Below are 13,808 nucleotides of genomic sequence, written 5' to 3'. Positions count from 1 at the left end.
AAAAAGAGCAACAAAAACAAACAAAAAAAACCCCCACTGTGGGCCAAACTAAACACATCTGTTATCCAACAGGACATCAGGGTTGAAATTCTGATTAGAATGAAGTTATCAGAAAACTGCTGGGAAAGAACAATGAGAATCCCAAATAGAGAATAGATACAGCAAAACTTCCTGGTTTATGATTTAGAGACTTAACACTTCTGGATATTGGATGTTTCACTTGATGAGATTTCTCTAACTCTGTGATGATGCTCTAGCCATTTCTCAATGGCTGATATTCCACTGATGATAGATAATAATATAACCATCTATGAGGCCACACTACGTGAGGCATCGTGCTAAGAGAGTTATTTCTATTTAATCTGAGTCCTCACAGCAACTGTATGAATGAGGTATTATTATCCCTGCTTTAGAAATGACATACCTAATGCTCATAAAGGTTAAGTAATCTGCCAAAGGTCATAGAGCAGAGCTGGGGATCTGAAGACAGGTCTGTCTGAAGCCAAAGTCTGTGCTTGTAAAGTCTGCCTTAATCCTGATGCAATACTGACATATATACCATACTATAACGTAGTATATATACAGTATATATAAAATGTTTTAAGTTAACATAGATTGAGCAATAGATTTTACAACTTCAATAAATGCTTTGTTGTTAAAAACTTACTAGACGCTAGTTTACAAATTTAAAAACGAACAACGCTATTCAGATTCTTCCATTTCTTTGCCTTTTACTTTCTGTTATATCAGCTCAGGACTTGTTATTTAGTTATTTAAAAGTAATGTTTTCACAAGGAAAGATATCCACGATCCTGAGTTCTTACCTGAGAAAACAGTGTACCTGTGCTGACGGTTATTCATTCCATTCTCGTTTAACCTGTCATGCATCTCTGTCACCTGTGTGCTCCAACTGCCTATGTGGCATGCCTGCTTGACTCACTGTATTGCTCTAGCATACAGTAACCACAACAAATATTTTATCCTAACATATGCTGATAGGTCAGGGGAAAGTATTTTTTATAACTAATAAACAATGATAAGATTGCATTTTTTTCTATAATAGTATTGTATACAGTATAAGTACTTATACAGAATAGTATTTTTTTATAACTATTAGAAGACTAGTTCATATTTGGGACATGAACAGTATAGTATAACATAACAGTTGTAACAACTGTAACGATATTGTATAAATAAATCTCTTAAAACTATTCACTCATTCATTCATACATTCAGTCAACTGAGTCTCTACTACCTGTCAGGTGGGCAGGTTGTCAGGTACTCATACAGGCATTGAAAGCCCAGTGGTGAACAACACAGGCATAGAACTTAGATTTAGTGGGGGTAGAAACAGACAGTAAAAGAATAAGAAAACAAATAAAGATTATTCACTTTCTGGGAGGCTGCCAAATAATTATTATAAGGTAACTAAAATAAGGTAACAATAACTCAAAAAGTAGCTTTAGACTGGATGGTTGAAAAAGCCTCTCTGCAAGGAAATTTAGGGTGTAAGCGACAGCCATAGGAAGATAAAGGGAAAGAGCTCCTGGCATAACTGAACCTGGTGGGTCTGAGAAACTAACAAGGCCACCATGGCTAGAGCACGGTGGCTTGAGACGTGGGCCCTGACAAGGACAAAGAGGTAACCGCGTCACACAGGGTTTTTGACCAGAAAACAAGGGTTAATTCCACGTGTGTTGGGCAACCACTGGGGCATTTTAGCAGTAGAGTGACCTGCTCTAATTCATGTACTTAAAGGTCGCCCTGGCCACCAAGTGGAGAAAGGATTGGAAGAGAGCAAGGGAAGCTGCATCGAGACTGGCGGTGTCTGGTGAGGGGTGGTGTGACCGGGCTTGGGGGGGCAGCAGTGCAGACTGGGGATGTATCAGACCAATTTCCTAAATTGTGGGAGAAGGATGGCCCATTTTCCCACACATTAAGCACAAATAAAAAATTGGGTAAGACAGTTTCAACAGTGGCACCAGAGACAGATTGCTCTCCATTAGTATTTAAAGTCATTTAAGCTAAAACTGGGGTAGCTATATTAGAATATGCGATTAAAGGGGAAAAGTAAGGTGCAAAACAGTCTGTTTAGTATGTTCCTACCTTGTGGAAAAAATGTATCTACGTTTGCTCTCACTACATCTCTGAAAGGATACAGAAGAAACCACTGCTGAGATCTCCTTTGTAGAAGGCAACTGGGGGAATGGAGTGGTAGAGAGAATTTTCTATGGATAAACTTCTGTACCATTTGAATGTTTACCACACCATAAATGCTTTACTTCTTCAACTAAAAATCTAGATACTATATTTTAAACTCCTCACACATGTGATCAAGACTCTGCCTCTCTTTAGTCCCCACGATACCTCATAAATTGTCTTGACCACGGCATGTTTTAAAGAAACAGGTGTTGAGAAGACAAGGACCTCGGTGATGATGACCCTGACACCATGACTCCCATCAGGGAGGCCACAGCACAGAACAAAGAACAGTGGACTAGAAATCAGTTCACTTGTATCGAACCTGCCCCTTCCATCAGCTGTGTGACTTTAGGCCACTAACACTAGCCTTTGGTTGCTTCATCAGTAAAGATAAGATAACAACAATCTACCTCATAGAATCGTGAGGATGAAATCAAATTGTCAATATGAAAACATCTGTACTTTGTAAAGCAATATATGAATGAAAGGTACTATTGTTACATACAGCCCATGCTTGTCCTACTCAAGACTTTACAGGACACTTGAAGTAAACATCCAGAATCCATCCATTCCATTCCCCATGCCAAGCATGCTGGGCCTGGGGAGAATCACTTATTTTGAATCAAATTGGCAGTTTGGCATTATAGACAAACATGGCAACAACATTTACTGAGTAGTTAACAAGTGCCGGGACCTGTACATGTATGACATTGTTCCCTCTTCACCACCACCCATGGGTATTATTCCCATTTTACAGATGAGGAAAATGGGGGTGCAGAGAGGGTAAAGAGAGTGTTATTAGGTGGGAGATCTCAAAAAGGAATCATAGGCAGTTTGATTCCAAAGCCTTTCACATTTTTTCCTTGACTTTTTTTCCCTTGAAAAATCTAGGCTTTCACTTCCTGTCTTCACTTCGGGGCAGAGGAGCTTGAATCTGTTATATAATTCTCCCTCTAAAACCTACAACAATAAGAGTACACGTCTCTGACCACTCAGACTAGTATACTATTCTCCCAAGAGAACTCCAACCTGGATGGCTAAAACTGTTTGCAGCTACAGTCGCGCTTTAGGACATGCCAGGCTGGGTGTCTGACAACTGAGAAGATATGATCCATACAGGTAACATTTATTGAGCTGCTACATGCTGAGCACTTATATGTACTACTTCATTTAACTCTCTACAACCTATGAAATAAGTATGACTTATTCCATCTCACTGATCTCAAAGCTATAGAGTAGGCAGATTGTTACTTGCTGCAGGTTGTAGGGTACCAGATCAAATGCAGGAGGCCAGTTAAATGTGAACTTCAGATAAACAGTGACTAACTTTTTTCAAGCATAGGTATTACCACCCCCCAACTTTGCATGAGGCATACTTATACTAAACATTATTTATTACTTACCTGAAATTCAAGCTTAACTGGGTGTTTTGTACTTTTATTTGCTAAATCTGGCAACTCTCCCAGGTGACAGAGTTCCAGTGGCAAAACTGGAACTCACACATAGGACCACCTGCCTCCAGAGCTCAGGTTTTTATTCACTGCTTTACACCTCTTGTCCTTCCCAAGATGGACTTGCTGTGACTACGTCAAAACCCTCCTGGGAAGAGGATATGTATCTCAGGTAGAAGAGGAATTCACTGAAGTACCAATGGAAAGATTACAACATATATTCTGAAAAGATCTTCATCTTCAAACAAATGTGGGCATTAAAAACTAATGTCCAAAAACATTATGTAGATGTGATTTAATGTGGCAATCGTCAGAGCCTGATAGCTTGGAAAAAGTTAATGTAATGATAGTCTTAGTAAATCACCACCTTCTTCCATAAGAGTTAAGGTTAACTTCCAAAGTATTCTTCAGCATATGTAACTATTCTCTGACCTGTATAAGCATCATGATTTTCAAATTCATTGCCTTCATAGCCATCTCCTGATTTTGCTTTTAATTCTTATACGCGAATCCTCTGATTTATCTATCAAAAACTTGTCTGGATTTGGATAGCTGGGCCATACTTTTGAAAAATATAACAATAACCAATATTTTCAAAGAAGATTCTGGATTGTACCTGCCGTATCTGTTATTAGACCCTCTTGTTGTAAGCCTTACTTGTTGGGAAGTGGCAGGCACATACCATAATAAAGGAAGCTTCATAATTTTAGTACATAAAGAAAACAAATTCCAAATAACCTCGTAAATTACATGCAGTAAGTTTTTAAACACCTGAGAAAATGATCAATTATATTTAATGATTATGGACATGATGATAAAGTTAATGTACACAGTTAAAAAACTGTTTGCTGAGTAACATGCAGAGTTCTTTTTATAAATGGCTTATAAAAATGATTCCTGGGGACTCTGACATTTAGAGAGAACATCAGGCATGGCATTTGTTCTCTGTCATTTCCATGCATTAGACAAAGTAATGAAGACAAACCAAATGGAAACAGATTTCATCCAAAACAATCAATACAGCTAAATTAAATAATCTAATCCAGTGGCTGCCAGGCTTTGGGATTTCACGAATAGGAAAATTTTGAAAAGAGGTTTGGGAACCCACCTAGAACTGCCAGATTTTCATTTTGTCACGTGAGGAAATAAAACAAAACACTATCTTCTACTGCCATCATTCCATCAAAATAATTAACAAGGACAACCTCAAGACAAAGCACTGTTTCCCAAGAAAGGACCATACCTTCACTAACATTTTCACTATAGACTGAAAACTTTGACAGCAACCAGCAGCAGAACACGGTCTAGTCCTATAGCTGCTAGAATACAGTGTCTGGGAAAAGATTAAATTTTTAAAAAAGAAGTCCCTATTATTTGGTATTTGCTAAACACAAAGTTAAGATACACAAACCATTCTAGTCAATGGAAATTATTCCAGTCTCATGTGTACTTATATATGTTGTCCATGTTCCTTTTTGTTCATTTTTAAACTTTTATCAAAGGAATATGTTTATCATTTTCATAATTAAAATTACTAAAAGGCATGTAATGAATAACAATCCTTTGATTTATTTACTTCAGATTTTTGTTATCCAGAGTTAACCTCTTTCAACTCCTTTTTTTTTTTTCTATTTTCAGTATGAACTACTGACTTTCAACTGTGGAGCTCTGGAGAAGAGCATTTATATCTCTCTCTCTCTCTCTCCCTCTCTCTCTCCATCTCTCTCTCTCTCTCTCTCCCTCTCTCCATCTCTCCCTCTCCCCACCTCCATCTCTCCCTCTCCCTCTCCATCTCTCTCCCTCTCCATCTCTCTCCCTCTCTCTCTCTCCCTCTCTCCCCCCCACTCTCTCCCCCCTCTCTCTCCATCTCTCTCTCTCTCTCTCCATCTCTCTCCCTCTCCCCCTCTCTCTCCATCTCTCTCCCCCCTCTCGCCCCCCTCTCTCCATCTCTCCCTCTCCCCCCTCCATCTCTCCCTCTCCATCTCTCTCCCCCTCTCTCCATCTCTCTTCCCCCTCTCTCCATCTCTCCCTCCCTCCATCTCTCCCTCTCCCTCTCTATCTCTCTCCCCCTCTCTCTCCATCTCTCTCCCCCTCTCTCCCTCTGCCCCCCTCCATCTCTCCCTCTCTCCCCCTCCATCTCTCCATCTCTCCCTCTCCCCCCCTCCATCTCTCTCTCTCTCACACACACACAGTATGCTCTTACTCCCCCCTCCACTCCCGATCCTCCCACTAAAATTATATCACAATCACAATTTAGAGGTACATCAATTTTCAGTGCCTACCTTGTTATGACTAGGCAGATGTAATTCACTGCTGAGCTATGTGTGCAGTAGGCCACAGTTGCTTCTTTGTGAACTTTTTGTTTTTCCCGATGTTAATCATGACCTCATTTTGTTGTTGCTGACTTCATTTTCTAAGAGCCTATCTCTAATTCATCACCACATGGGGAATCTCCTCTCCATATGGTCCAACACTTCACGTATTCTCTCAGTGACACTGCTGGAAGCATCCTTGGAATCCTCTATTCTCCCACTCCAATCTGAACTGGTCAGTTTATCCTGCACACCACAACTACTGAGCCTGTGCGCTCTGGAGCCCGCACGCTGCAACTAGAGAAGCCTGCGCGCTGCCAACAAAGAACCGCAACTAAGACCCAAAACAACCAAACTAATAAACAAACGAACAAACAAACTGGTCGGTTTCTATCTCCCGCAGAGCTGCTGTTCTGGGGCTTCCCCTTTACTATCATCGTGGGGTTCCCCTCTGACTCTCTGCTATTAGATTTCTGTGTACTGGACACCATGCCTTCTCTTCTTCCAGTAACTTCAAGTAAGATGGGTGAGGAGAGAAGGAAGAGACTGCCCATTGTGAAATGTGTGTACTTTTCACTTAACCCGCCTATTTTCAATGTGGGAATCCCACTGCTGGCCTCAACTGAGCCTGATTTCCTAAGTCCAAAGTCTCTGAGAGGAGCTGCAGAAGATGGGGGATATGGTCACTAGGCTCTGCAAAGCAGGGGAAGGCATCTAGAGGGTCCAGTAACCAATTTTAAAGGACTTAAGGGATTGTTCTGTTTTGACCCACTGCCCTCAGAGGTAGCCAGTGACTCTGATTCCTATGCCTTTCCTGTGTTCTATGGGCTTCCAGGTCTGCAGGCACCTGAGTTTCAGCTCTCTCTGCGGTTAACAAGTCTTTCCATCTTTTGAATTTTGTTGACATCTTCAGGGAATCTATCTCATTCTCTGTGTCCTTGAAGATCTGTGAGTTCTACTGTCATTTTAGTGGGGTTATGTAGGCATAGGGATAAAAGCACATTTGTTATCTTAAATTTTAATTTTAAGAGTTATGCTTTTGCAGCATATAAATACCATTTAATCATGATCTCAGACATCACAGCAGGGGGTTGATGAGGCATACAAAAACCCCCTCAAAACACTGCCCAATCATAATAAAAGCATTCTGGAGAGCTTTCTATTTTAACTGCTTTTCAAAAAGTGTTCTGAGGAAGAAAACTGTCATAAATCAGTACAAAGCTGGTACTTTATCAGTGCCTCTAAGTGACAGGAGAGAACTTCTTCGCTCAAAGCGCTTTCCTTTTCTGTCTATTAGGTCTAGCTAGTGAACTAGACCTCAAACCTTCTGGTTTACTTATGCTGTGAAGTCTCAGGAGACAGCTCTAATAAAAAGCTCAGTAGGAAGTGACGCCCTTGTCATGGCTACTGCGGGTGCAGGGTCTGGAGGGGCTCCCCTGCCCGCTGTCAGCCCCTCCAGACCCCCGTCAGCTTCTCAGCTGTGGACCTGAGGCTGACACCACTAAACCGCACCTGGGTGCAAGGAGGAGACCAGCGATTGGGCTTGGGAGAGCTGCATACTCTCGCCTGATTTACTGGAGTCAAAAAGAAACTTGGCTTGCCAGATCTGAATAGAGCGATTACAAGTATACTGATGTCTCCAGCTGCCTTGGGTACCTCATGTTCCAACACTTCACTGCAGGCTGCAACCCCTGTCGTGTCAGGGGATGAGCCAGGCTAGGAAGAGGGCCTCACCCAGTACTTTCCTGAAAATTCTGACATGAAGCATTCCGAGTAATCTACGTAGAAATACAAATCCCACTGAAATCAGATGATCTGTGTGTAAACCAAAATGTTGTACCATCAGAACGTGGTAGACCAGATTTTTTCAAAGAGTGTACTGCTTGGAAGATAAGATAATGCTCAAAAATCTTAATTAAAAGCCAAAGATAGAAGAGAAACCCCATAAGTTACTGAGGAGGAGCTACTTTGCCCGGCTGCTCATGGTTTCTGTATCGCTATGCATGAGTAAATAAAAAACATTCTCCAAAATTTTCCCGTTAGTCCTTAAGCGGAATGCAACCCCTGAAATGTAAACCAGGCAACCAAGCATAATCTAACAACAGGTTTCAATAAAGGAAGGCATCGTCCTGGGAAACACAGGACATCTGGTCACCATGCATGTTCCCACACAAGGGCTCCTGAGGGTTCACTTCAGGTTATCGCCATGCTAACCTCCTTGCATCTTCAACAAAGACTATCTTAAAAATGCAAGTTTTTTTTGTTTTCTCCCGTAACTCCCATCTTAACACTATTTCACAGATTTCTCTTCTTCCCTTCCCTTGATTCTGACAAGGCTAATATACTAGCTTGCCAGGAATGATGACACAGACCAGCATCTTCTTTACAATGTTCAAATACTTCCTGGAAGCTCTGAAACACCAGCCTAGTACACCATCCCTGGAAGAACGTGTTCAAACAGAAAGGCACGAGTGCAGCAGAGCTGGATGCAGTGTGACACTGGGATTATTCTAAGGACACTCAAACCAAGTACAAAACCACGGGCACCTTAAGCAAATGAAAATAGGTAAATAGGAGGATAGTGAAGATCCGCTTTTAATTACATTCAAGGGTCAACAGGTGTCACCCCATCATAAGCATAGTTTGCTGAATGTCCTAAATAATCATCCTTTAAAAAGGTACTAATTTACATGAAAGTACTGGCAGGATCTGAAAAATTCAGAAACAACTTGGGGTGAGGGGAGGGGGAGTTAGGGGCTGGAGGAAAATCCAAAAATACAAACCTAACAACAAAAACCAGTATCACTGTGCTAGCTTTAGAATTTAAAATAAAACTAAAAGTGGTGAAAGCTTCTATTTGGAGGCAAGGCTGAGTCAAGTCTGAAAAGGGTTAAACAACTATTGATAATTACGTAGTCTGCAGCATTACCTTCCAGAAGGGCCAGGTATCTTAAGGCCTCCTCTGGGTAAAGACCACGTTAAAATATCAAAATGTATTAGTTTCTCAGAATCACACCTGAGGGAAAAGCATAACTTCTTGGATCACAAGAAGTGATTCCAGCGTGAAGACAGTAGAGCCGATATAAGAAAAGGAGAGTCTGGAGATAAAACTGTTTTTATCTTTGCACAACCAAATTTACTTTGTGAAAGACACCTCCTCTCAGACTCTCTCATGTGCCAGGGTCATAACTAGTAATGCGAGATGTTCTTCATATTCTGGCTCTAATAGTTTAGATCTACTGTCCTTCTGAAAGGATCCAACTGAAGGATGAATCTACAAGGTTAAAAGATGTTCTACTTCAATTTAAGAATAAAAAAATACAAAAAGACATTCGCAGGAAACTTTCCAAATTATGACTAAGGATTTTCTCCATATTATATGAGAAATACATTTTTGGAATAGGCAGACATAAATGACCCACTGAACCAGAATCTCGTTCCCAGGCTCTAAGCCTTAGTTTAAAGAACAAAAAGAGATCTGGTCAAGAATGACAATCCACAAACCTCTCAAGAAAAACTTCAGGTCGCAAAGGGGCACGGTAATGATTTCTTCCAGGTTCCTTCGTGTATAGATTTGGTTCCCAGAGGGAGAAATGATTAACATTTACCTAACAATACTACAGCAAAGCCTCTGCAGAAGGGAGAGGACAGAGTTGATGGTGTCTTTCACACCACTGCAGCGAGTTTTGCAAAGCAATGAATTAGGCCCTTCCACTTTCCTTTCATGTGTTTACGGTTAACACCAAGCACAGGAAGAGGTTTATTCAAAATATATATAAACTCACCTTCCCTGAATCTAGCTCAGTCTTTAGGTTCCTCATACAGAGGAATAACCATCACCAATCCCCACAAGGTTTCTAAAATTAACATTGCTCAGAACTAGGGTATCATTTCATCAACCCCTGCTCTTTATGGGTGAGTGTCAGGGAGGAGAAGTGACTTGTCTAGGTGCACACTGCTGACTAGTGAGCAAAACCCCGGCCCGCCACAGGGATGCTGTCACAGCACAGAGCAAAAGGCCCCCGTTTTCAGTTGGCACCACCCAAAGTGCCAGGGGTTCTGCTCTGCAATCTGACTGTTGGAGAAGTTGATTTCTTTGCTGTACTATTGAATAGCTTGAAACAGTTCGCTTGAATCCAGATGATAACCAACCAAAGAACTCCTGGTTTAATCTCTAGCCTCATACTATTTCTTAAAAAATGCCTAAGAGTCAACCATGCGCGTCACACTGACCTACAACCACAATAGAAAAGCGTCCCGTTGAGACCCCCTCATCTATAATGCATAGTGTAGTTGGCAAGAGACAGGGAAGGAGAAAGCGATATTGTCAACATGAGCTTTTACAGGTCTATGTTTTAAACCGATAGTTGGCTTACTCAAGTTGAAAACTGCGCAGTGCTGAAATAACTTATATTTCCAGGGGGATGTGGAAACGTGTGGCAGAACCAAGGCTTGATCGGCATCTTCTTCCATGGCGCACGCCTGACTCAGGAGTGCCAGTCTTTAGACACCGACCCGAAATGCTCCTTGGGTCAGAAGCAGAGCGAGCAGCTGGGCCGCCCCCTCACGGCCAGGAGCTCATGGGTACCCTTCCACCAGCAGGCCCTTAGCGGATAAAGAGCCACATCAAAGTCAGACTTCACTAAGACATTTAAATAACGCATGTGTTCTCCACAAAACGCGTACGTGTTCTTCTAAAGCTTTCAAGGGATACAAAACATGTTACATAGCTCCAGCTCCTTGACAAGGGACCACAATGACTGCACCTATTCTAGAAAACGCCAGAGTTCCAGAGACACAAAAGTAAGTCCCAGGAGCATACCCCAAGTTAATGGTACCTTACTGGCTTTTTTTTCAGGCAGTGGTGATGGTATCTCTTCTAATCATTAGATTAGATATCTTGCATTTTGGATGAAGAGTCAGATAATGAAAACGTGTTATTTACATGATTAGCAGGAAGAAGCAAGATTCCATTATTCCATTTTTAAAGAAGCTTCTTAAAAAAGAAGCACTTTTTTAAGTGCTAAAAAAGTAAGGTGAATGAAAATTCTGATTATTAACCCCCAGAGTAAAACATGTACACTGTGGACAGGAATTCATGTTGATATGTATTTATACATATCTATAATATAGTTTGGTTCCGTACATTTAGGGTATAAGCCTATAGTGTTATTCAGTTTACCTCATTTAGGGAACAAAAATGGTTAGTGAAAGATTATGTTTAATCTATCTAATTTCCCATTCTAATGATTTTCTGTTAGTTACTTCTGGGGCTTAATTTTAAAAGACTACATAATGCTATAAAAATATCTCTTGTGAGATAGTGGGTGAATGCACCCTCCAGAACTTCCTATGCCTCAAAAAATATAATTTAAAAAAATTTGACTATAATCTCCAAAGTACCATGTGATGGCCTACTGCCTACAATTCTACCAGAAGTCTTTTATGCTGTTCTCTCCTTGCTATGTTTGCAATACTCCCCCTCCCCCGCCAAAATGCTTGGCTTTCTCTTGCATAGAATCAAATCAAACAGAAGAACCTGTACTGTGTGACAAACAGAGAAGATAGTTAGAGCGTCCTTCCATTTGGCATGTATGCTAGATTCCTACATTACAGTACACAACCATAATTCTGGGCAAATAGACTAATATTACAATGCTTAAATTATCATCGGGATTGTTGGTAGATGATGATGGTCTGATACTGTAGGTACAATCCATATTAAAACAAAACCTAAACATGCTTCTTAGCACTCTTAATAGAAGCTAATCAGAGCCATGTTAAGAATCACATACCTGCCCACATACACTTAGCTACTTAAAAATATAATAAGCCATCCAGGTCTATCTCAGCAGGAAACAGTAGTCATCACACCACAGGAGGTCTCCTAACAGTTCCAGTAGAAACCAATACATCCCCAGGCAGGTCACATTAACAGGACAGTGAACACATGGACGAAGAAACACATGTTTCTTCCTAAAGCTACAGCTTTAAAAAAAAAATACAAGGAGGAAAGAGTTACATCTGAAGACATTCTAACTAGAAAATCTGCTAATGACTGATGGTGTTAGATCCCACTGTGTCACAGCCTAAGGGAGTGGGTAAGAAGCCAACATGTTTCTTAAAGTCATATGAGGTATTCTGCCCCCTCCCTTTACCCCCACCATATTTCGAGGGCACCCGTTATTACCAAAGTCTTTCAATAGGTAAATGTCACAGACGGCGGCTGGGAGGGACCTGTGAGGAGACCGGGTGACACCGAGCTCTGCTCCTGAAGCTTCCCCTGCACACATCAAACCTCCGAGTCTCCAGCATAATCATCTACATCTACAGCCCCAGAGTTTTGTGGTCCCATGATTCCATTATTCCATTTTTAAACCTGTGGAGTGGGAGTGTTTCTGAGTACCCTGCTCACACAGATGGTGGTGGGAAGAATCTCAAGAATATACTGCATGTAGTAAATGCCCATTTCACTACGTAATCACCCCCTTCACATCTCATATGAGCAGAGATGATGTTATCTTACAGACAGTCACAAAAAGACAAGTGAATAATGGCAGCACAGCATCAGCATACATATGTGTAAGGAACATGAAAGAAGAAATTCTTCCCAATTACATACACCTGAGGCTCTGAATGAGCTAAAGATGTAGTGTAATAGGACCAGGTCTGCCCTCCACATATTAGGGGGAAAGCAGAGGAGGGAAGGCAAGAGGACCTATCTGAACGATAAAATCACACACACTGTCTCTGTATTCCTGATGTTCTAAAAATACACTGCACTGACAAGTCATTTGTCAAGGCAACCTTTCTGAGACTAAAACGCGATCAATGTGCCAACCAACACTTCTCCACTATCATTTCATTTTGAGCCCTGCTTCACCCTTGTCTTCCACAAACTGGCTCTTTAGAAAACTGACCCACGCCACAATCTTAATATCTGGAGTTCAGATACCACCCTCTCACCTATTATCTTAGAGCCATTTTATGCATTGTACTTTCTCAGTTTGTCATTGCACATTAGACGCTGGCAAAAACTGTACCAAATTTCATTATCCTAACATACAACTGTCAATATGCTTGAACGTGGTGTCTCTTTACCTTGGTCTCCTTGGCAGAAAACTCTGAGGAGTTGGAAATTTTCATAGACTTTGACCGGTGTGACTGCCGCCGGATGGAATCCTCCCGGGAATATTTCACAGAGCCTGAGGTCCTCACCCGCACCTTGCTGGCACTCTGAACACTGTTCACGCCAATCATTTTGCAGGCTGACCGGGGAAGGGGCTTGGAGAAATACAAAGGCACTTTCCAGCCGCTGCAAGGCTCTTATGCTGGAGGAGCTCCGCTGGGCCGCGCCTGAGCAGCTCAGAGCTCCGAGATCGCCTTAGCCCAGGAAACACCAGGCTGCTTCCTCCAGCGTCAACTACCCTGCTCGCAGAGAGTCTGATTGTTCCAGGCACAGCTCACGTCACTGGCTGCGAACAGGAAAAAAAGCAACCCCAGCCCTGCTACTTGTCTCTCTGTTACACACACACACACACACACACACACACACACACACCCATATTCACACACTGGAACAAATGGCAATTGGCCAGGCAAGCAATTCATTAACATTCCAAATAGCAACACTATTTCTCTTGTGATTGTGCAGCAAGCTTATTAATGTCAACAACAAAATAGAGAGACCACAAATAAAAGTCTCAAGTAATCTGTCAGGCACTACGTGGGGTGGGAACAGAGATAAATTTTCAAAAAGAAAAAAAAAATACGATGGGCATCAAAAGGCTCAGTCAATTCCAAGCAAGGAAAAGGATGACAGCCACAAAGCCATCCCAATGAG

General features: G+C 41.6%; 1 protein-coding gene across 10 annotated transcripts in view; it reads right to left on the bottom strand.

The window, feature by feature from the left end:
- The window catches only part of PSD3 (pleckstrin and Sec7 domain containing 3), a 571,362-nt gene that overhangs the window by 178,603 nt on the left and 378,951 nt on the right, over positions 1-13,808 (bottom strand). Inside the window, exon 1 of one of the 10 annotated variants that reach the window (XM_073798614.1) lies at positions 13,067-13,297. The exons of the other annotated variants lie outside the window; for them this stretch is intronic. Within the exon in view, the coding sequence (XP_073654715.1) occupies positions 13,067-13,225 (159 nt within the window). The 5' untranslated portion in view covers positions 13,226-13,297. Of the gene's footprint in view, positions 1-13,066; positions 13,298-13,808 lie in introns of those variants that run through there. 10 annotated transcript variants of the gene reach the window in all.

Source organism: Tursiops truncatus, chromosome 21 (assembly GCF_011762595.2).
Source record: "Tursiops truncatus isolate mTurTru1 chromosome 21, mTurTru1.mat.Y, whole genome shotgun sequence".
Taxonomy (NCBI): Eukaryota; Metazoa; Chordata; class Mammalia; order Artiodactyla; family Delphinidae; genus Tursiops; species Tursiops truncatus.
Note: the sequence above shows the minus strand (reverse complement) of the source record. Positions and strands in the feature narration are given on the sequence as shown.